Source organism: Mixophyes fleayi, chromosome 4 (assembly GCF_038048845.1).
Source record: "Mixophyes fleayi isolate aMixFle1 chromosome 4, aMixFle1.hap1, whole genome shotgun sequence".
NCBI lineage: Eukaryota > Metazoa > Chordata > Amphibia > Anura > Limnodynastidae > Mixophyes > Mixophyes fleayi.
Genome location: NC_134405.1, coordinates 219,408,325 through 219,433,549, shown reverse-complemented (window position 1 = coordinate 219,433,549; position 25,225 = coordinate 219,408,325). Strand labels below are relative to the sequence as shown.

The 25,225-nt window shown below is 38.4% G+C and overlaps 1 protein-coding gene across 6 annotated transcripts in view; it reads left to right on the top strand.

Annotated features, from left to right (window-relative positions):
* PPFIA2 (PPFI scaffold protein A2) overlaps nt 1–25,225 on the top strand; it is a 367,242-nt gene that overhangs the window by 245,100 nt on the left and 96,917 nt on the right. For all 6 annotated transcript variants that reach the window (XM_075209360.1, XM_075209359.1, XM_075209358.1 and 3 more), the window contains 2 exons: nt 19,219–19,440; nt 21,900–22,046. In XM_075209360.1, the coding sequence (XP_075065461.1) occupies nt 19,219–19,440; nt 21,900–22,046 (369 nt within the window). The remainder of the gene's footprint in view (nt 1–19,218; nt 19,441–21,899; nt 22,047–25,225) is intronic.

The window sequence follows — 25,225 nt, the reverse complement described above, 5'->3', positions numbered from 1 at the left end:
AATAACCCAATTTAGTGCTCCAACTGTTTTAGAGATAAGTAATCTAATTGTAGAGGTAATAAATCATCCAAAAAACAGTTTAATTCTTCGTTGGTAGGCCTTCATTTATTCTACACACAAAACAGATTGTCTTCCTCTCCATCTATGCATATTGGCAATGCAGCCATCGTCTTTTTATGTATATTACACCCTACACTTATTGTTAAAAATGTAAATAAATGGAAAAAGGCAGTTTGCTTTCTGTCTTTATAGGCCCCCCTCCACTTGTTTAAAAAAAACCAAAAATTCAGCCGTTATAGACTGTACAATATTAATTGACATGGAGAAAACCAATTTGGTTTCTGTCTATGTAGGCCCCCCTCCACTTGTATAAAATACTAAAAAAATCAGCCGTTATAGACTGTACAATATTAAGAGAAATGGACAAAGACAGTTTGGGGTCACTCTGTCTATGACACCCTACCCTTAAGGAGAAATTGCCCAAACAGCAGCCTTTCAAGACGGTACGTGATATAGAAATTCCACAAGTCCCTTTCCTCTTTGGGGGTAGATTGCACCTACACTTACATAGAAAGTTTTAAAAAGATGTTATCGTCATCATCTTCAGCTTCATCCTCACCCTCATCAGTGTGTACGTCATCATCACAGACTATCAATTCATTGCCGCTTGAATCCGCCATTAGAGAACAGTCAGTGCTTGGATGTCTTGGATGGTGAAGGCCTTCCTCGTGGAATATGTAGTTCATTTTTATAAACATCATTTTTTCCACATTTTTGGGAAGTAACCTTCTATGGTGATCACTGACTAAGTTCCCTGCTGTGCTGAACACTCGTTCAGAGTACACACTGGAGGGTGGGCAGCTTAGGTATTGCAAAGCAAGTTTGTACATGGGTTTCCAAATGGCCTGCTTTTCTTCCCAGTAAGGAAAGGGACTGTCTGACATTTCCATATCAACTACCTCTTGAAAGTAATCCTCCACCATTCTTTGCATGTTTATACTCGTATTGGATGGAGTTATGGGCAAAGTGACACATTTTTTTGAAAAATCCTTCAAACCAGCCCAGATGTTAAATTGTTCTGGTCTACCCCCTGCGTCTTCCTTGTTTCTTTTTGGGAAATTTAATTTTTTACAAGCAGCAGCAGCTTGAGAAAGTGAAGGAGGACACGTTGTCAAGCCAAAGCCCAGTTCAGCGGCCAACTTGCTGAGCAATAGCTCCTTGCAAAAGTTCACATCTCGCTCATTTACAAGTAAAGACTCAATGTAGGTTTTAAACCTTGGATCAAGCACACTGATCCGAGTTCAAGATCTTAATAACTCCAGGATCATTGTGAAGCGAATGAAGTACTTGATCGACAAGGCCAACATACTTTGCTGAATTGCTTGCTTTCAGCTCCTCCTTCATTTTCTCAAGCTGCTTTTCCAATAGTCTAATTAAAGGAATGACTTGGCTCAAACTAGCAGAGTCTGCACTCACTTCACACGTCACAACTTCAAATGGTTTCAGAACCTTGCACAGGACTGAAAGGATTCCCCACTGTGCAAGAGTGAAATACATCCCCCCTCCTTTCCCAATGTCATGGCTTGTGCAATATGCTTGGATGTCTTTGCGCTGTTCCTCCATCCTCTGAAGCATGTACAGGGTGGAATTCCACCTAGTTACCACCTCTTGCTTAAGTTGGTGGCAGGGCAAGTTAAGCTGCTCTTGGAGCTGCTGTAATCTCCTACATGCTGTGGCTGAATGCCTGAAATGGCCTGAAATTTTACGGGCCACCGAAAGCATCTCCTGCACCTTACGGTTATTTCGTAGGAAGCTCTGCACCACCAAGTTGATTGTGTGAGCAAAACAGGGAATATGTTGGAAATCACCCAGCTGTAATACTCGCACTATATTGTTGGCGTTATCAGAAATGACATACCCTGGGGAGAATCCGAGTGGTATAAGCCATGCATCAATCACATCTCTCAGTTTGCGTAACAAATTGTCAGCCGTATGCCTGTTAGTGAAGCCGGTGATACAAAGAGTGGCCTGCCTGTGACAAATGTTACATAGTGGTGTACATGCTGCTGCTGGTGAAGGTGAATGACCAACCCAGTGGGCTGTCACAGTCATATAGTCTTTGGTTTGGCCACTTCCACTTGTCCACATATCTGTGGTTAAGTGGACAGTGGGCAGAATGGCATTTTTCAGCGCAATCTCTACATTTTTACACACTTTTTGGTATAGTTGTGGAATTGCTTTACGGGAAAAATGGTGTCGCGATGGAATTCTGTAACGCGGACACAAAACCTCAATTAACTGTGAAAAACCAGCTGCGTTTATTGTGGAGATTGGACGCAGATCTAACACTAACATTGCAGCCATGGCGTCTGTGATTCGCTTGGCGACTGGGTGACTGCTGTCATATTTGCTTCCCCTCGCAAATGATTGTTTCACAGTTAATTGCTGAAATGTAGGACTGCTCATTTTCTTGACCTGCCTCTGGGATGACGATTCACCCCCAGCAGCAGCAGTGGGACTAACGCTTTCTTCATTGGAATCAATAATAGTGCAGGAGTCATCCAGCCTTAAGTGGGATGCCGGGCTAACTACGAGCGCTACTGAGGATATTGATGAGGATGGTGTGGTGGGTGTATTTTGTAGCCGTCGGGATGTCTGTGAGCGGAGGGTCTTAGCTGATGATGGAGTGCTTGTATTTTTTTGGGAAGAACTTTCAGCTTTTCCCAACACTTTGCCATGAACTCTCATTAAATGGCGTAACATAGACGAGGTTCCAAGATGGTTAAGGTCCCTCCCTCGACTGACTGTGGCTTGACATACACTACAAATGGCTATACAATTGTTGTCTGGATTTGGGTAGAAATAATTCCACACATAAGAAGTGGATTTTTTTTGTTTTATGCCCAGGCATGACAATGGCCTTTTTCTTGTCACGTGCCAGAACTGCTGCCACTGGTGCAGAACTTACACAAACAATCTCATCCTCATCAACATCCTCATTGGCGCCCTCGTCGCCTACACAAATTTCACCCTCATCCTCTTCTAATTCCAAAGTGGCATCCTCAATTTGTGTATCACCGGCTACACTCGGGCTATTAAGGCACACATCAGCAGAATGCTCACGATTAGACATCCCACTGTTAGATGGACTCTCCACAGGGATTGGTGTCATTTGTGAATCAGAGCAAACATTATCCTCTAATGCCTTACTGTTATCTTGCAGCTCGGCGTTGACACGTAACAGTAGTTGTGCACCAATTGTAAGCTCGGTAACTTTTTGGGATCTGCCACTAATAGCCAAAGGTGAAGGCCTCATTCTCTCTTTGCCACTGCGTGTGTAGAATGGCATGTTGGCAATTTTTTTTTTATCGGCACTTAACTTTTGCTCAGTAACACTTCTTTTTTGCTTCAACACAGTAAATTTTTTTGGGGACTTTGTTTTTTGGATTGATTTCGAAACACTCTGTAGTTTGACATTGCCTTGCCCAGATGACGTACTGGGAACACTAACATCAGGGGCTAGATTTACTAAGCTGCGGGTTTGAAAAAGTGGGGATGTTGCCTATAGCAACCAATCAGATTCTAGCTGTCATTTTGTAGAAAGTACTAAATAAATTAAAGCTAGAATCTGATTGGTTGCTATAGGCAACATCCCCACTTTTTCAAACCCGCAGCTTAGTACATCTAGCCCAAGGACTGGTGACAGAACCTGGTTGCTCATTCTGATCATATGTGGACTGCTTTGAATCCATTCTGAGCGCAAAGCACTTGTAGTGGTAAAAATTATTTGGTAAGATATTGCTGACAGATATGACTTTTGACAGCCAGAAATATTTATGCACAATTATGGGGGACACCCCAAAAGCACTGGGGAGTGCTAAAAATTATTTGGTAGATACTGCTGACAGATATGACTTTTGACAGCCAGAAATATTTATGCACAATTATGGGAGACACCCCAAAAGCACTGAGGAGTGCTAAAAATTATTTGGTAGATACTGCTGACAGATATGACTTTTGACAGCCAGAAATATTTATGCACAATTATGGGGGACACCCCAAAAGCACTGGGGAGTGCCAAATATTACAAAAATAAAATAAACCTCTATCCTCCTCTCTTCTCTAACGATTTTTGTTACAGCAATTGGAATAAGAATATTGTATTCTCTGTCCCTGCTCTAATCAGCCTGTGACTACACCCTGCTCTCTCCCTCTGTCAAATGGCGATGAATTGCTGTGGAGGCAGGTATTTATAATCTTGAAGTATCGCGAGAACCGAGCCACGAGATCCGACGACGCCACAATGACGTTCGGCCTCGATTTGGATTCGGAGCGGGCGGGGGAGTACCGAGCTACTCATCTCGTACTCGGATACCCAAAGTTCAGGTGGGTTCGGTTCTCTGGGAACCGGACCCGCCCATCTCTAACGGAAACTGAGGATTTAGCTAGGTATTTTTTAACCCTAGCCCAGTTTATGGAAGGTTAGGTCACCTCCATCTCGTGCTCCCATTTAATTTCCTGCGACAACTTCTTTTGAACTGAAGTGGAAACCAAAGCAATGTACATAATAGAAATTAGTTTATTAGATTTGTGATAAATAAGGCAAAGAGATTCCAACAAAGTTCTAGAACTGAATAAAGACTCAGATAAACAATGGTATACAAGATGCTGTAGTTGGAAATATTAGAAGAAATGATGGTTAGATAGTTCAAAGAGCACAGATCTCTGCAAAATCTCGAATGTTGAGTTATTTGAGTTGGGTCAATGTCTGAGGCAAAACCAATTTTGGTCCAAGCAAGGGACTCCAGGTTATTCCATAAAGAAGAAAGAAAATTTTAGTCATCTTCATCCAGATACTCCAAGAAAAATAACATTTTGTAAGTCCCTATAAATTAAGGGACATGAACAATGAGGGATCCATAGTAGAGCAGGGAGAGAGGTGAAGTCTGTTAAGGCAGCAACAATTTCTACTCAAAGTTTAAAGCCTGGGCCTACTTGTATACAAGTGCACTGAGTTAAATGGAAAGCATAGTAATATTTATGTAGGAAAGGAACCCCAAGTACACTTTTAGAAGGTCATTTGTATAGAATGCACATTTTTACTTTGCATCTCCTCCTGACCGAAACAAAACAAGATAGATGTGACAGGAGTTCTTTGAAAAGCGTCAGAGGGACCCTCACCAACAGTCTTTGGAAGAGGTAGAGGAGCTGTCACAATAGATTTATTTTCACTGCGTTAATCTGATCCTGGAAATATATTATCTGTCCCGGGAGAATAAATCTGTTTTAGGTGTCTCAGCTAGGGGAGGGAAATTAGCGCATAAAGATCTTCTAAAAATAGTTAAAACAATACCAAATTGTCCGAGTTACAAAAGGGATAATCATAGTTACTAAGGTGAGTTACCACATAAATTAGAAAGATTGAAAAAAAATGTATTAGATATTCATTTTGGAAAAATGACTGGGGTAGGTCCTATTGGAGACTAGCAGATCCTCCTCAAGGTAGGGCAGGGCACAATCTTCTCAAAGGTCAATGCATTTCCATATTGTTTCAAAGTCTCATGAAAAAGTCCTGAAATACCAAGGTGATCCAAACGTTCCCTTCCCTGCTCAGGAATTGGAACGAAAAGCTCCACCTTTATTTCACATTGTGATTTTGCAGTGCTTTTGTTATATTGACCATATTCCAGACCTTCTTCAGCATTGTGGGAGCTAAGTCAGTGATATTTTTTTTTAATAACATATGGTTTATTGTGAATGTATTCCATGATATGCTCTTTGAGAATTAGTGTAACTGCACAATAACATTAAGTAGCCGTTTACTTTGGTGGGGAGAGCCTAATGTGTAGCATTTAGGAGGCTGGAATAAATACATGGGGTACAAAAAGAAGTGTAGTAGTATCAACTGACTCAGTAATCTGTCTTATTAGTGAATTATTATGCCTCTCTCTATTTTCAAGATCTTCACGCTTATCTTTTATTCTGTCCATATCTGCTCTGAGAGAGGTCAACTCTTGATCTATTGCATTGATAAAATGAGACATCTCATCAAATATGGCTTTGAGACTGTCAGTTCTGCTACCCAGGGAGGCCACTTCAGACTTTAATTCAGAAATTGATGTCTTGGACTAAGAAGTTATTATTGATTTTATGCTGGCAAACGAAAGTTCCTCTGGAGGGATGTCTGAGCTGGAGGGGAGACTGCTTGGCCCTCTTATTGTAGCTGGGGTGAAATGTTGCTGATGCATTTCTCCGATTAATTTGGATAAGTCACTAAGAGTCGATTTCTTCTGACATTGCTCCATGTGCATTAAGGTATTTATAGCTGGTAGAAATTATTTAGGAAGGATCTGTTTGAGGCCGCGGGACTACAAAGCGAAGCATAGTAAAAGAGCATTGGTATTGTCACTTATGACAAGGCCCTAGAGGGTAGAAATGAAATAAAAAAAATGTGACTATGTTAACTATGACTCTTAATAATGCTACAATAGATTAAGCGAGTAGGAAGACAAATAAAACCAAAAACTCTCAGAGCTACTATAGGGATTCTTTGGACAAAATGCTGCTAAAATGAAACAAAACTTTATTGTATGTTATGCTTCTTAGAGATGTATACAGAGATTCAACACTATTACACAAAAGACTCCTTTGCTAATTTTCAAAAAATAGAGTGAAACCTGAAATTGCAAAGTCCTTTTAAGAACTAATAGGACACTTCCGAAAGAAGAATAATCAAGAATAGCTCTCAACCAGCAATAACTGATGGTTGAGAGCTAGCCACACCATGTTGGAGATGTTGAAGAAGAGGCCATTTAGCCCATATATATTCAGAAAATAATTTAAAAAAAATCACAGAGAAGAAGCCACTCTCACTGTTGGAGGCTAAAGAGCGAGAGACTTGATTAATAAAGGTTCTAGGATAGCCTCAAAAAACACCACACCAAATGCCAGTGCTGTGTATAAGAAACATCAACATCCAATATGGAAGGGAACTGTCCTATTTTCAGTGGATGTTTTTAATGTCAGACATATGTTCGGTTTTGTTGACACAGAGTTCCAGGTATCTAAATACTTTAATACTACATTTTAACAGTATACAATAATTAACCCATGTCAGTAGTGTGTGTTGTACAGATAGAAATTGAGATGTGTCAAAGAGTTTTCATACCTAAGGCATTATCGTTGTAGAAGAATTGGTCTTTGGAAATAACCCTGTAATTGTTTGTGCGAATGGGCTAAAATTATTGGACAGGGTCCTGTATCATGATATGGGATCTAGGAAAATTATTAGAAACTGCAGACGGAGAATTGGACTGGTATTGGCTTGACTGCAAGAAGTTATTATGCTTTGAGTTTGGAACCAATGGATGATTGCAAAACGCTACAGTATTAATAGAGTTGTTGTTTTCAAATATGAAGAATGCTGAAGCCATTATGGATTGAAGTTTGGTGAAGGTAAAATAGGTTAAGTCGTGCTAAGAATAGCAAATCTGTCAACGCATTGTGTTCAGTTTTCTCAAAGTAGCCTATTGGCTGAGATCTATCTAGCAATTGATGAACAAATCTTTACAAGAGGAACTGTTAAAGTAGATTGTCATTTGATTTCTTAATGGAGACAGGATTGAATAATCCTAACAGTAAATGGAATGGCAAAGTCATCTTGCAAAAGCTCAGCTTGAATAAAGAAAGGTTAACAGGAGACAAACTAGAAGTATGGCAAAATTATTATGGAGATCTCAATCTATCTTTGCCAGGCATGAGGATGACTTTGACAGTACTACCAATACATTTTCATGAGATTTCAATAGGAGATTTTTGGTCTGGCCAGTCTGAGAGAGATATAAGCATATTTCACCTACCTTTATAGCCAAATGTAAAGTGGATGTTAAAATATATGTTGGAAAACAGTGTTTGTAAAAAATGACCATTAAGATTGTGTGTGAATTACAGAAACTTCAACATCTTTACAACAAAGAAGGGAAGAGTTCCTAAAAGCTTTGGGACAGGCCAAGTTCTATTCTGCACTTAACCTGGCTAGAGGTTTTTGGCAAGTGCTGATCACCGAGAAAGTTAAGGGGAAAACGGCATTTGTAACTGAGAGTACGGAATCTCTATTGTATATAGGACCTTGTAATGGAGTTGTACTATATTCTTCTGGTATGTGGGCTTTACTGTATACTGATGCCATAGGAGACATACTGTATCCTGTGAATATGGGAGCTGTACTATATACTAAGATAATGGAAGCTGTATATATAATGAGGGCTTTGAAGCAATACTATCCACTGTAAGCATCAGAGACTTGGGAGATTTAGGGTTACATTCAATAAACTGCAGGTTTGAAAAAGTGGAGATGTTGCCTATAGCAACCCATCGGATTCTAGCTGTCATTTTGAAGAATGTTATAAATAAATGACAGCCAGAAACTGATTGGTTGATATAGGCAACATCTCCACTTTTTGAAACCTGCAGTTTAGTAAATATACCCCTTAGTGTTTAATGAGGTTATTTAAACCATATACTGTGGACATGTTGAGCTGCAATACATACTTGCAAGCATGGGAGTCATACTTTAAGGTTCAAGCATTGGATGCATCCTGTATACTGTGGACATGAATGTTGTACTGTATACTGTGGGCATGGGTGCTGTAATAAATACTATGGGTGTGGCAGCTTTACCTTATACTATGAGCTTGAGAGCTAACATCATGACTCAATCATACCTGCCAATTTGATGCATTCTTATCAGAGCACATAAATTGCATCATAAAAAAATGGTCCATTTTTATGTATTATTTTTCTTTATTGTTATGCTTTCGTTACAACAGCATTCCATTTTTCTGTGAACAAATAAAAAAATTCAACAAGTATTGGAAATAGGGAAACACATTATACTGTTAACACAGTCATTGTGTGGTCAGTTCATTCTAATTTTTACAGCACATTTCAACCACATTTTATCTGCTAAATATGCCTGGATAAAAAAGTACGTGTATAACTTCGAAAGTTGGCCAAGGACATTGCTCAATGTGTTTGCCCTTCATGGAAAATGTTGCCAGTCCTCCACCGACTGTGAACCTATTGGAATGCCCAGAGTATCAAGCAATGTTTGGCCTGGAGAGTTAGCACGTTTAACTGGTCAATTTTACAGCAGATATTTACATTTACAAGCAATTACGAGAAAGGTTGGAGAAGTAAGGAACCAGCAGCTATTTCCTCCTTTACTCTAAATCATTGATATACACATTCTCCAGATGCCATGTGGGAAACTCTGCATTGTGATTGCTTGTGAGGGCCAGGGCACCCCAGTAAACAACAACTAGAACATATTGTAAATGCTAAACACAGAGACTGTGCTTTGCTTAGTGCACAAATTGCAGCAACATAGGAAGCATATACATTATATAATACTGAGAGAGCAATTGTTCCCCTAGCCCTTTGTCAATATTGTGTTGTTAAATGCCATTGTGTGTCTCAGATATTTGTTGTTATTGTACTTGTTATGTAGTTGAGTCTGCAGTGCTTTCATTATTATAATGGACTTATATGTACAGCATGTACTTTGAAATAGTTATTTTTGTTTGACAGATAGCGGTGTATCAGTTGCCCTCTTACTAAACTGGGAGGAAGTGGAACATAATTGTATTGCTGCATATCCTGATTTGTCATTCACTAAATGCATATCAATGCAATAGACACTGACCTAACATTGTATCCACAGAGTGGATTTAGCACTCTTTGTAAACTTCCACCAACACCCTCTAATTTCCATTGCTGACTGCAATAACAATCCTAGTGCACTCACATAATTTCTTGCAAAGAATCTTAGCTTGCCTTCTAAATATGGCTCCCTTCTTTTTGTTGCAGGGAGTAACATAGTAATACAGCCTGTAGTAGTGTCAGCCAGAGTTCACTAAATTTCTAATGAGAGTTCTTACTGGATCCCTTCTGTAGCAGTATGGGGATGTGGCAATACACCCATATCCCGAGATGTATTGAGATTATCATGAATCCACACTGTATTGTGTGGGTGTGATAAGGTCAAGAGGGCTTTGTTAATTTTAGCTCAGCAGCACACTACACCATATATGTGTATTGGACTTCAGAGATGCTCCTATATCAACACTGGAGAAAGTGGAGGACAAGGCACTCTAATGGCCCCAGTCTAGTACTGGGGACTTTGTGATGACTACTGTAATGGGTGAAGAGAAATTTTTTTTGTTACACTTCCTACACTCTTCACATTCACTCTCACACATACTTCTAATGTATTTGTTTGAGAGCTTCAAGGACTTTGACTAACTAAACATAGAACAAGTATTGGTGAATAATTGTTTATTACTTTATGTTTATTTTATCTTCTGGCACTTGTGACCTTCCTGCTATGGAAATAAAAATGAAACGTGCCCTAAACCCCACATGGCACCAGACAAGGGTGGAGTGTTGATATTAACCCATTCCCACACCAGGTGCCAACAAAAATATACCCCCATCCCACAAAGGCAAGGTTGGTTAGTTTATTTTATCCCTATCCCCTCAACACACCAGGGTGGCCTGGAAAAATTGCCCCTCATGGCTTAATTGGGCATTATTAATGTTGCCCTTATACTTCACTGCACAAGGCAATGTTGGAAAGAATTCCCCCAGCAATTCCTAACTGGGGGCTATTTCATCATGCCTCTGGACGCTCTATTTATTGATTGCAGTCATGTGACTGCAATTACCGAATAACTGTGGGGAGGCTTGTGTCTTATGAAGCATTCTGATTGTATCATTATTTTCTTCATTAGTTTAAATGGCAGGGAGGGATTAGCCTCTCTGATGGTTATAGCACTCTTGCCCTGCATGATTCGTGAAGTCTGCTGTGTTGCTAATCTTGAGATTCTGATTGACTGCCTGTTAACTGACCTTTGTTCCTTGATTCTAATTGTCTGCCAGTCGTCTCAACCCTTGGCTATGTTTTTTGGACTCTTCCTACTTGCTGCCTGCCCTGACCTTCTGGCTTGACCTTGGTATTTCTGTTTGCTGTCTTCCCTCGACCATTTGCATATGTGCTGGTTATCCTGTGTATACTGTCTGGCATACTACTACTCCCAGGCTCCTTTTTCCCTCGCTAACTGGTTTCTAAGATAAACTCTTACTACTCTGAGTACAAGACCTGCGGGCATCTGAGTAACAGCGAGAATATTGCTCTATACGGGAAAGGCAGTTTGCTGTAAGTGAAGACCTCTCATTGCCTTGTTCTAAGAGATTATCTAGTTTTTTAGATGAAGAGTGGGGGCAGCTAGAAATAATTATTCCAAGACCTGCACAGATGAACATAGGATTAGTGGCTTCTAATAGGATGCTATTTAATCATTTATATGCACATGCTGTTCAGCTACAACACAGTAGTAACAGTTTAGCTTAGTTAAAGCCTCAGCTTTGCTCAGTTTCCAAAACAGACATCCATTTCTCAAAGTTAAACTTGCTAGACACCATTGCTCTTAGGCGGTCACTGCAGGGATATCAACTGCTAAACTGCCACTGTGATCATCTCCAAAGAGAATCACTGAGCGTTAGCTCTAATTTCAACATTGTAGTAATACAACACATTAATGCATGCTGATACTAATACTATTGTTAGTACATTTAGATCTGACTTTTCTCTATATCTAAAAACCATTTAAGCTGCACCTCCAGGTCCTTGGCATTATATATGCATCCTTTTTCATTTTAAAGAAAGTAAACTTTCTTTGTGTTTTATGGTGATTATGGCTTAATCATAAATTAAGTATAGATTGTTAGGCAAAGTTTTTCCTTTTTTTCATAAGTTTAGATGTTTATTAAACAAAAATATGTTTGCAATTTGTTAACATTTGTTTAAAAGTGTCCTAAATATCCTTGTAATGTCTTTAAAATAATACAAAATAATCTGCAAATTCCATCATGCTAAAAGTGATCCATAAAGTTTCAAATCAATTTAGGACCCAAAGAACATGAACTTTTAATTGAAAACCTGTCATTTTAATATTCCTTCATTTACAACTTGTACTAATGTTCCTTTTATAGGATTCTGCTATTTTAAAGATCATCATACATGTTTTTACACATCTAACAAATTATCCAGTTCAGGGACCAAATGAAAAGTAATTTTCTATTCTTATCTACACTTTGTAATGAGCTAGCTCTCATAAATATACTGTATTATGTAAGTTATTTTTTTTTTTTTAAATATAGCAAAGTTCTGCGGTGTGAGACCAATTTATGTACCTACTTTATGTAGGAGATACTTAGCTATGCTAAAAAATGATTATGTATGTATTGAGTGAAGCTACTTAATTGGGGAATTTATGATCGCAGATTATGCCATTAGTCAAGTGAGGGACCCAACTAAATTATTAAATGTCAGGCCCCCAGATAAATATTAAACTGATAAATTGAAAGGTACATGACTTTCCCTCAGATAAAAACATTTGGCCAATTAGCCCAGTGGGAGGTAATCAGGTTCAGCACACGTTCTGTCAGGAAGCTAATTTAACATATGTAGATCACAGCCTTGCATGTCTTTGTTCCTGCATGCCATTTCTTAAGCTGGGTACACACTACAGAATTTTCCACCAACTTTTTATGCCGATCGATTTTACATGTGGTCAGTGTTCCGATCACTCGGTCCATGGACTGCATACACACTAGCCTTGTTTAAGACGATATAGGGAGGAGCGAATGTCCCTTTAGCGACTTTTTACAGTGTTGTCGTGAGCAATAATTTAAATTTCGTACGCACTGAAGCATCATTTGCGGGGCATGTAACGATATACCAAAGATATTAGCCTAAAGGGGCAGAGCTTTCACTATAGTTAACACCCAAAGCCGCATAAAAGAGAAGGCAACACTGTCTCTTCATTCATTCATATAAAATAGAAGTTTAGTAACATACATAAAATTTAGAAAACCATTTAAGTGGTAAAGTGCAATGAAATGAATATCCCCTAATAATAAAATCCCTTCGTATGTAATGGAATCCTCCATTCTCGGCGGGCATCATCGCTGATTGGCCCACAGCAGAAACGAACGCCCATGTCTGAGTGTATAAAATGGCAGAGTAACTGTCTGGCGCCGAGGAGCGTGAGAAGATGGCGAGTGAGAAAGTGTCAGTGGGTGTTAAGGTTGAGGAGAAGGTGTCAGTGGGGGTTGCGGGTGAGGAGAAGGTGTCAGTGGGGGTTGCAGCTATGGAGACGGAGGCAGAGTCAGAGATGGTGCTGGAAGGGCCAAAAAATTTTGAAAAAGTTAAGGTGGGGGATGAATACATTGCCAACATAGACACAAAGGGTAATAACACACGTGCTTTATACAAGTGTAATGGTCTGCAGCCAGACAGGTGCAATATACATCTATACAAAACACAAGCCTCTGATATGCGGATACTGCACCACGTGGGACTGGGACAGACATAAAAAATTTACATACACACGCCCCCCAGGTCGAGGAAGAATCGGAGGATTGTCGTGGATCGGTCGGAAATTTATACACACTACATAACGGAAACAAGATTGGAACGAAAATATTTAACGGTACGACCAACCAAATGAGGCGACAATCGTCCATTTTGCCAGACTTTTGACCATTGTGTCACTACACACACTGACCCGACTTTTGAACAAGTGGTCTTATGTTGGCTGGTTGAGCCGATTATTGGACAAAAACCGTGTAGTGTGTACCTAGCTTTACTTAGAGTAGACTTCCTTTCAATAGGTATTGTAAAAACAAAGCACCCCCCTAGAGGAGAACCTTGTAGGCAAATGAAAAACATGAAGAATACCTATGCAGGTATCTAGAAATATCAACTTCAAAGAACATATTTCATATTTTCGGAAATCAGTGTGCCACTCTGTACTCTGGGGGCAAAAACTTCACAAGTGTTGTGAAGTATAGATACCAACTGTACAGGGAAACCGCAGTAGTCACATGTTTTTTAGAATGATATTGGATATTGTTGTGCTTCGATCATATTTGGTTTGTAAATGTGCGGGAGGTTATTACTGGTTTATTGAAGGGAGAGTTATATCCCTGTATCCCTATATGTCTGGGAAAAGTTAAGAATGGTCAAACATTTTGGAATATTTCTGAGCAAACCATATTTGACACCCATGGGACATTTCCTCCGCACATTTGCATATACACTGCCGCTCTGAATGCCGTCCCATTTCAATTTGCATAAACAGCCTGTGTGTGAAGAGGCAGATTGTCAGCTCTTGGGGGTCTCAGTCTAATGGAAGGACTGTTCATCTCTTCTGCCTACCCCATGCATACAGATTATCATACGTTGTATATTAAATCTAAAATGTTGTAAGTTTTGTCCTTGATACTTTTACGAATCTAGTAGTCTTTACGAAGAGTAGTTCTTGACCATGTTAACCCTTTGAGTGCTGGTGTGTGGATGGTTAAAGCATTTGACTAACAAGCCTAGTGCAGGCCAGTGTGTACATTTGTGTAACAGAGCCTTGAGGTGTTAAGTGTCAACCCTTTGATTACTGGTGTGTGCATTGCTAACCTTTATGTATCAAGAAGCATTCTGTGCCAGTGTGGGACAGTATATTTGGTCCTATTGCCCTTATTCAATAGGTGGAGGCAGAACCTAGGTGTGTATGGGTGTGTGGGCGCTGTTTGGGACCCATTCAGCAAATCTATAACCTGTGTGATAGGTGAGAGAAAGATGGAGTGCTGGAATCATGTGTAACCCTACACGGTAGATGCCCAATGTCACAGACGCTGGGAGCATGTTCGTGACACCTTTCATTCTAATTGATGATCTCCAGATTTGTGTTAAACTTGGCCACATATATGATGTACCAAATTGTAAAGTTTTGCAGGCGATTTGGCAGACAAATGAATCCTCCATCCAGTGCTGTTTAATAATGACTACACTTGCTGGTGTGGTTATCAGATGTCTCAGCCGGACCAATGTTTTATCAATACCATTTTATTGATTACTTAATATCATCATTAACAGTCAATACATTTTTATCTGTTTCAATGCACCTTTATAACATACATACAGTAGTACCAATACATTAGTAGAATATTAGATTGTGCTTAGAATTATACACTGCTGTAACATATGTATCATGCAAGCCTATTGGCAAAAACAGCATACTGTACCCATTATAAAAGCCAAACTAATTTATGTAAACTTCTCAAATTCACTTTTTGAGCTATATCTAGAGTAGAAAACACCCAAGTTCCTTGTTCCTATCTTTGCTGATCTGCACAGCCATTAACTCAAGTTTAAAGACAATTGTAGGACTATAATGTACTACCTGTACACATGTGTCTTCGTATAGCTGTAGCTATGTAAAATACTGATTATTATCACAACTATGTCTTTTGCTAGCTTCATGCCAAATTATTAGAAAAATCTGTTTAAAAAGATACTTTAGCACAAGTTTCTTAAAATATGTTTACTATTTGTTAGTTGCCTTTCTATTTTACTTTATTATCTCCAATCTGGCACTGTTGTTGTTCTTATTTCCAAATTTCACCTGGTCACTTAGGCAAAAGTCTTACCAAGATCAAAGGACTCCACCTCTTGGAATCCCATATAGGTTAATATTTACCTTCACTCAAAATACAAAGGTGTAGTAGTCCCTTTAAAATAAAACTACAATCTCGCGGAGTACATTATGAGTTAAATCATGTGTAAAAAAAATGACTAAAATGTAAATAACATAAAATAACTTGTTATTCTGTGATATGCAGTTGAGTGTATGGTCAGTGTTGTTTTTCTCAATGAAATTAATTGTACAATTGTGACCTTTATTTTTTAAAACAAAATATTGCAGATTGTTTGACATATCATTTTATTTACTTAATTATTTGTATTTTAACTGGTATTGATTTCTGATGGAATATAAGTAAAATAAGTCTGGAAATAAGTGCTGCATGATGTTTGTCACAAAGCATTAGTGGTACTAGGCCGGAGGGAGAATCATACCTCGCGTATTATTGCTGTATCCAAAATCTGTTTGTTTGGGCTTTAAACAAATTTTAATTTCCTGTTGTATGTTATAAAGCTTTGCAAAACTTACTTTAATTTTTTTGTCAAATCAGTAACTAGGGTAAAACCCATTTAGATGGAAACTCTCATTTTAAAAGGCAATAAACAGATGCATAGATTTTGCTGAATTAATGACAGACTAGCTATATTTCTGAACACATCTTAAAATAGTCATTATATGAGAAGTAATTGAGCAATGAATATTGCAGCTGTGAATGAAGGTGGCCTGCTTAGTGGGTTGTTTAGTCATTACTCTGCTGATTTCCTTTTTTTAATGAAGTTGCTGGTGTCACAGGAGATGCTGGATATCATACAAGTTCTTTCACTGCTGAGTTATACTTATATTATAAAAACTTATCTTCAGAAAATATATAATTATATTCATCATGTGTGATTGATACATCTCTACAATCCAGTTATTTATGCCTAGAGTTGCCCATGGAAAATGCTAAGAACACTGTGCAGTAAGTCACATCATAAGTTAAAGAGTACATAGCACAAGTCCAATCCTAGAGCATCTGTACAGGAGACAGCTTTTTAATCATCAGCGTTTCTACTTTATCAGATTGTTTAGTACTGTTGTTTGGTACTGTTCCAAGTTTTTACCTAGTTGTTCACAGGTCGAATCTGTCACTTGGCCAGTGTACTGAGTAACAGAATGCATTTTAAATTTCACAGGTTGCCAAATTGCACATATCTAACTATTAAGCACTCAGATCTAATGGGTGGATGAAATTGGTCTGGGAGCCTGTTAGCACGGTCAGGTTGACAGATAACATCTGCAGACTGGATAATCAGGCATGCCCAAAAACTGATTTATTGTCATTGGATAATACTCTGGCTTGCCAATCATTATGGGGCAATACCTGTGCCCATATACTTCCAATATAAATCTATATTACAAAACAGCTCATCATGTGGTACCTGATTACTGTTAGAAAGTCTGACTTAAATCACATAGGTAAGAATGGCACTTCCTATCACTAAAACACAGGAATGGCACTTGTCAAAACTGTGCCCTGGGCACTTGATTTCCAAGTGCTGAAGGAGCATTTGATTTCTTGCCCTTGAGTCTCACTTAAGAACTCAGAAGTAATTACCTGTTGATGCCTCTCCAAAACAAGATCACTATCTTCAGAAATGCAATTGAGATAGGAGCATTCAGACCCAATGTGGCTGCTTCTTGGAGGTCCCTCTGGGAAGCATGTCACCACCACCCCCATTCTAAGCTCCCCCATTCTAAGCAGGCCCGGCTCTCCCATTAGGCAAGGTTAGGCAGTTGCCTAGGGCGCCGGGCTCTAGAGGGTGCCACAGAAGTAGGGTACTTCATTAATTACTTAATTACCCCCGCACAGTTTCCAGTGAATCCACAGGGAGGGGCGAGGGGCCATGGATCGCAACCGCCCTCCTCCCCTCTAACAACTGATGGGGCGGACCTTACCTCCGACGACTCCCCTCCCCTCACTGACTGTCGGGCGTTACATCATCATCACGGCCCGACAGTGTCAGTGAGGGACGGGACTCAGCAGCAGCGAGAAGCGCCTTTAAGGTAAGTAAAAAGAGGGGAGGGGAACATTTAGACCCAGGGGGGTGCATTGAGACTCAGGGGGGCGGGATTTTGAAATTGTGCCTAGGGCGCCGAGGACCCTAGCACCGGCCCTGATTCTAAGCCTGCTGCTATGGTAAAAGCTGTTGGTCCGTCCAGTCACTTTCCCCCACCCAGTATCGGAGTTGGTCTTGTTTTTCGAAAATGTTTTGGAGAGTTCTGTGTTGCAGTGGTAGTGAACGTAGTAAGTGATGTGATATGTAAGGGGAAAAGAGGAAGAGACCGGGTGAGAGTGGTGTTTAACTTATTGTGTTATTATACTTCCCATCCTCTGAACAGCTTAGGAAACAGCACCACCACGATCACAGATCAATTCTACAAAACTAAACTGTCCTTATAAGAACAACAGGTTATAAAACAAGCTATAAACATGAGACTGCTCTTTTCAAAGCAGTGAGCTATAGATACTAGGGGCAGTAGTACACCAAACTGATATGTACCACAAAGATATCTGGTACATACTTTAAAGACAATTGGTAAACCGCCATCTTCTAGATGAAAAAAACCCATTAATATAATTATGGAAAAGTGTATTTGTTTTACTGTTGTTATCTTATTTAGTTTTCCTAAACTTGGAAAACTATTAATTTAAAGACACTACCTAAAGAAAAAATTATCGGCCTTAAAAATAAAAAAGTATAAAACTCACTCTTAAACCCTAACAATTAAAGTAGCTATTGTCCAACACATAGCAAACATACTAAATATGTCTGGTTGTGAAACTACAAAGTATCCCAGTAATTAAGAGGTTAAATAGTGATGTGCTAATCATACAGCCACTGCCACTTATGTTTGTTTAATAAAAAAAAACTTAAATGTGTAATTAAATGTTTTTTTCGGTATAAAAAATAGCTATTTATTGCATAAATTGTCCTGCGGGTGGTAAAGTTGGGGAGTATTTTCTGTTTACTGTTGTTCTGCATGGCAGAGCAGTGGTGAATGGGTGCGGAAATTAAGATGTTTGAAGGGGGGGTAGAAGAGAAAAGGCTGCCTACAATTTTTAGAGCACTAGGCACTCCCCCAGAGTGTGGCCATGCCCCCCATGTGATGTGATCATGCTCCTATCGTGACCACCCGCCTATTGTAACATGGTCACTCCCCCATACCAATACCACCAAACCAAATGTTGAGAGGTATGGGTCTGTGCACTAGTTGTTGGGGTGAGCTGGAGCTCTGTTGGTTCACAAGAAAGCAGGGTGTATCAGAAGTCTTCCATAGACTGTAAGGAGTGTCCTAAACATGTTCCTCCACATATTGTAAATTCTTCAGTGGGTTCTTTTTCAAAAATGTGTGATTAAAAGTTATTTTGTATATAAAAAAAGCAATTATCTATCCAAAATAATCACTACTTACTACTAAATTTAATTATTATGTTCCTAAAATCAATCTACTGTTCCTTCAAAACATTTCTTGTTTATATTCATCAACGTTTTGCATGTATGAGAATCTTACCATGTTTTTGTTTTTGTCTTTATTACATTTTGTAAAAGAAAATTGTAGCCTTATACTGGAACACTCAAGAAAATAATAATGGTGAATGAGTTGTAACATTTTCCTATCCATTCTCTCTCTACAGAGGTTATCCAATGGCTCGATAGATTCAAATGACGAAACTAGTCAAATGGTTGAACTTCAAGAGCTACTTGAGAAGCAGAATTACGAAATGACTCAAATGAAGGAACGATTATCATCATTGTCAACTCGAGTTGGAGAGGTTGAGCAAGAAGCAGAAACAGCAAGAAAAGAACTTACAAAGACAGAAGAAATGAATGTAAAATATCAGAGAGACATTAGAGAGGTAGTGTTACTTAGGATGAAAGGAAACATGTACAGTACACATTGCTGGATTATTAATCTAATTTTTACGTTCTTTTCCTACACAAATGATTGCCTTTGTAATGAAAGCAAAAATTTCTTGATCAAACAGGCTTTTATGGAAGTTTCTCGAAATATACCTCACAGCATTAATCAACAATGAGGGCGATATCACAGCATTTTCAGTCAAAGTTTTGTAAGGGATATACTAATTTCAGCATTTCTGTTTAAACAATTTGAAGCCTTTTTACTAGTAGTGAAAGCTTCCAACCATTTATATGCAGTCACAAAACCCTGTTCTGTACTGCACTGGTATCATGGGCATATATACAAACTACTTGGCCCAACATAAAATTTCAGTGACAACCCCACCCCCAAATAGCTAGGTCACCCCTCAAAATAGAGTTCACCTTTTTGCTTGATCAAACTGATGGTTGGATGGCAACACTAGCTGTACAATTGTGAGTATTCTTTTCCTTTATAATTTGAAGTTAAAAAATATAATGCTGCTACTGTTTTACGTCTCCACCCTTGTCATTTCTCTTCCCCACTCTCTAACTACTATTATAAATGTATGCGTTAAACATACACTTTTGGTACACAGTCAAGCAGTTTAGCTGTATTGATCTATATATTAGACGTAAAGCATGGATAATTGGTAAATAACAGGGTTATGTCTAAAATATGAGGATATACTTTTAATTTAAATTAAATAATGTATGCTTCCCTATGTACCCTTCCTAAAAATAAATGCATGACAGGGATTTTTCCCTATTATAATAATTTAAATAGAATTAACTTACCTTTGATGCAGTGTCCTCTCCCAAGTGGGGGTTCAAGCTGTTTTGGCACTGAAGACAAAAATGACAAAATGCTCCCCTCTCCTCCTCCATGCGAGCATATTTTACTTTTTACAGATTACTGAAGCATTGCCCACATACTTTAAACACCCCACATATTATACTAAAAGTGACCCCATATATTATACTGGAACAGTTATCCCACATAACATACATAATATACCCATACAGTAACCCAAGAGCCCATTCTATTAATGAATATACACTACAAATCTGTTTCTCTGTGGTCTACAGTACAATGCAGAGCCTATTGTCTGGAGTCTAGTGTACATTACAAAGCCCAAACTAGTTAAGGATATAATGCTCAGTGTGCAAAACAGCCTGCTCCATGGTGGCACAGTGTGCAAAAAAAAAATCTATTGTGTTGCAGTGGGCAAAAAAGTCCATTCATTGGTGGCTCGGTGTGCAATAGTGTGCTTGCAGATATTAGAAGCACTCTGACAGTCTTAGTACTCTTGTCAGGTAACAAAGCCACCACAAGCCCGTCAACTGATAGTAGTCTTTTTCCTCTCCTCCTCTGAGCTCTGGCAGTCAATCACAGTTCAGTGGAGGACAGGAAACGTAACACTATTGGCCAATCATAGAAGTTGATGGCAATAAGTTCTTTGCCCTGAATTAAACACCACTGCCAGATTTCAATGTAGGAGAGGAAGTAGTATAACAGAGATTGATAGCAACTCTGATGCTCAACAGGAACACGTCACATTCTTAAAGTCTGTTGAATGTGTTTTAACACTGATATTCTAAAAAACAATTCATGCAAACGGACTTGTAAACCACATATTGTCTGACTAGTGTTTGCTTTGCTTCTCTTTAGTATCAGCACTGTTTTCAGCATCAGTACAGTGCGATTGAGTTCTATGGGAGAGCTGATGAAGTAAACTATACTGCTGGGAAGTTTTGAGAACACTCTTAAAATGCTCTGTTAAAAACTAGTATAAACTTGAAGGTTTTGAATACAGTTTTAAGAGACCTTGTTCTTCAGCACCTATGTGTATGAGATCTAAATATACATGCCACAATATACTTTGCAGAAAACAAGTGAAATAAAGCCACACCATATACACAAACCATATAAATGGTACTATTAAACTTGTATTATATTTAACAGACTTCATACTATACCAGGGTAAAGGTGGCGGTGAAGGAAGACAGACTATAAATGAGGGCCGGTGGTGTATGATGGACACTGAGAGTTGGTGAAGTTGCTTATCGATCTATAATGTAGACTCTCCAGAGATTGTGCTGTATTTACATAAACAGTAATGCTGATGTGCAGACTGTTGTTCAAATTCACAATGAATTTCAGTATATTCGTCACCCCCATTCCCCCACCCCCATGAGAGCTTACAAAATTCATAAGGAACTTTTACCTGGAAATAAGCGTTTTGGGGGTTTGAACAGGTCTGATAAAATCTAAATAATTTTGGAATTACACTGATTTTTCACTAGTGTTTAAAAAGCAATTTTGGCGCCCGAGTCTGTATAAGTGAATAAAAAGGTTATAATGCAATATACTTCTACAATGTCATGTTTCTCAACTGTATGAATCAATATTACAATGTATTTCTGTGAATTTCAGGCTATGGCTCAGAAAGAAGATATGGAAGAACGAATCACAACCCTTGAGAAGCGATATCTCAGTGCACAGCGAGAATCCACGTCCATTCATGATATGAATGATAAGCTGGAAAACGAACTTGCAAACAAAGAAGCTATTTTACGTCAGGTTCAGTAATTTTGTTACTTGTGTATTTTATCACGTTGTAAGTGAAATATATAAACCAATGTCACATTTTATTTTTATTTTTTTATATGTGACATGTTTTATAGGGGCCTTATAACTGCATCAAGCCATATGCAAATTATGCATAGCTTGTAGAAGAATGTTACTAAAAAAAAGGGACTGCAACAAAAATGAGAATATATTTTGCCCCCCAAACTGAAAAAAAAATAGATACCGAACCAAAAAGGACTGAATGTAGAAAAGCTGCACAAACATAAGTAAAAAGTCGATTTTATTACACTATAAAGCACAAAGACAAAGCATATCTACAAAATGTAAAAACTTTATCAAAACTGGTCTGGTCACAAACCTATAAAATGGCCCCAGACATGAAGTTTTTGTGCAAATAATTTATACCCTGTAGCTTATGCATTTGTTTGTACCGTGAAACAAATGGGCAATAAATCTTGCTGGCTGAAATAATTTTTAAATACCTATTGTTGTAGATGTAGCTTTTTATGGATAAAGAGTTATTAATATTACAGTTCATCAGTTTTTCTTATTATTTGTTAATTACCGTGTATTACCTCTGTTGTGCCGACAGACAACAAACCAAGTCCCAGGTGTGCTGAAACATCAATAACTTTCAGAGTTACTGATCTAGCACCAAGCTTATTAGTGTTTTGTTTTCTCTGTAATGGCCGCAACATGCTTTTTTGTCTAAGCACTTCTAATGCTCTAAACTACATTGACATGAAAAAGGGCCTATGCTGGATCTGTTCATTAGCATTTTTATTCACAAGATATATGTGACACAGTACGATTTGGATCTTTCTGGTGCATAATTTTCCTCATTACTGTATGTATATTCATAAATCAAACTATCTGAATTAAATTCAAAAGTGATGGGGGACAAGTAAAGGTAGTACCTTTGTCGGCCGCTCCAAAGCGTAACAGCGATCTCTACAGACCTAATTGAATATGCCCCATAGTATGTAAATTAGGAACAACAGTAGGTAAAACATATATAGGCCTTGTTCACACCTGTCCGCTTTTGCTGCAGTTTTCACTTTTTAACCAACATATGGAGCCTGATTCATTAAGGAAAGGAAAGCAAAAAAAAAATAAGTAACTTTGTACCTTGGCAAAACTATGTTGTAATGCAAGGTGTGCAAAACAGTTTATTATTTTGCACGTAAAGAAAATACTGGCTGTTTTTTCATCTAGCACACAAATACTTGATAGCTTTATTTTTACAATGAAATTTAAAGTTGACCTAGGACATTCCCTATCCCAACTATAAATCTGTCCCCACATTTTAAATTTAGCTTCCCCTCCAATGCAACATGGTTTTGCCAAGGTGCAAAGTTACACATTTATTTTGCTTAACTTTCCTTAATGAATCAGACCCATAAAGTGCATTAAAAATAGGACATATATGAGTCAATGATGGCATTCCTATCATTGTGTTCTAAAATGTTACAGCCTTTACAGAAGCCTGAGAGTGTCCCGGTTCTGCTTTATTTAGTCTATTAAAGTTTTAACGCTGCTTTTAAAATTTTAGAGCTCAGCACAAGAATTTATCCTGCATTTACCTGTACAATCTAATATATATAAGCCTAGCGGCGTGTGTTAGTGTGTGTGTGTGTGTGTGTGTGTGGAAAAAACTATTTTCTCAGAAAGGGCTCATCCAATTGACCTGAAATTTGGTACACTGACATTATTTGACAAAAAAATTATAATAGTGAAGCCAGTTAACTTGCATCATCCTCCCTTCTCCCCGTGGGAGGGGTAGTAAAGGCTAAATTTGCCAGTTGAGGGCTCAAACTCTTGACCGCGTGGGTATTTATTTACCAGAGCCTGTGTTTGGTCATGGACAATTGTATGTCGCATTTTCACGAGTACGGAGAAGCAGTGATGTGAAAGTGCAGGTTATGAATACTGCCCTTCAAGGAAGACTGATTGAGCATAGCGATAAGGTGTTTAGCAGAAACGTTGTGTATCGAGAGGTTTTAGAACAGTAAGACGATGGAGATTAAGGATGTGACGATGAAGATGAAGGATGAGGTGATGGAGAAGAATGATGAGGTGGGGACATGTGGATAAAACCACGTTAAAAAAGGGCGCTTACGTCGGGAAGTAACGCTCTTCCCCTGAGGAGGCCTGGCCTAGCCCAAATACATGACAAGAACCTTTTTAACACCTTAAGTAGCTTGATTTGACTAGAATGCATGAGTATCATGCACGGGTTAACTTGTAGATAATATTGGTGTAAGCACAATGAAACATGCATGTAAACCATATTACAAATGCATTACAAATGTGTGCATTAGGCTTTTTTATATATTTTTCCCACAGCATATATATGTTAATAAACACTGAAGGTTATGACTTTGTGAAAAATAAAATAAAATTGAAAAGCAACAGAAAGTACACACAGATAGAAGGGAAGTGTCAAGTAATGCACAGGAGGGAGTGGAAGGCTACATAAAAGGTTTAAGTAACTATTGAATACCAAGCTTAAGAAGCAATGATCTACTAAACAGCTGTAATGAAGAGCTACAATGTTAATGTACTAGCAGTCAGCATCCATCACTTCTGCCAAATGTTATATGATATTCATATTAAATATAATACATATTAAGAAATGACAGAGTATGATTGTCTTATTGTTCAGTGCAGTAAAAAGATAGATTTAACGAGCCTCCATTTTTAAAATAATGTTTACGGGGAACACATCCTCCTGCATGAAAAAGTAAACCCATCTAAATATTAAAAATACACCTTAACTACACACCAGTTAGTGTTCAGCAAACCAAAAAGTGTAATTAAGAAAATATTTTGGTTTGTGGAATCCATTATTAATTGTTAATGCTTTTTGGAATCTATTAGTGTTTGATAGGACACATTTTAGATATTTAGGTGGTTGATCAGATTAAAGACTGCAAGTTACATTGTAATTTATTGTGTTTATAGTAGAGATGTTCACTGACCCCCGTGTTCTGGTTTTGGTTTTGTATCTGGATTAACATCGTGTTTTGGTTTTGGCAAAACCGCCTTTGCGTGTTTTGGTTTTGGGTTTGGATCCCTATTTTTTTCTAAAATCACAGAATTTTGCTAGGAAACGGAAAAATGCCTTCGTACACCACTGGAACACTTTACTTTTGTCTACTTCTGACTAC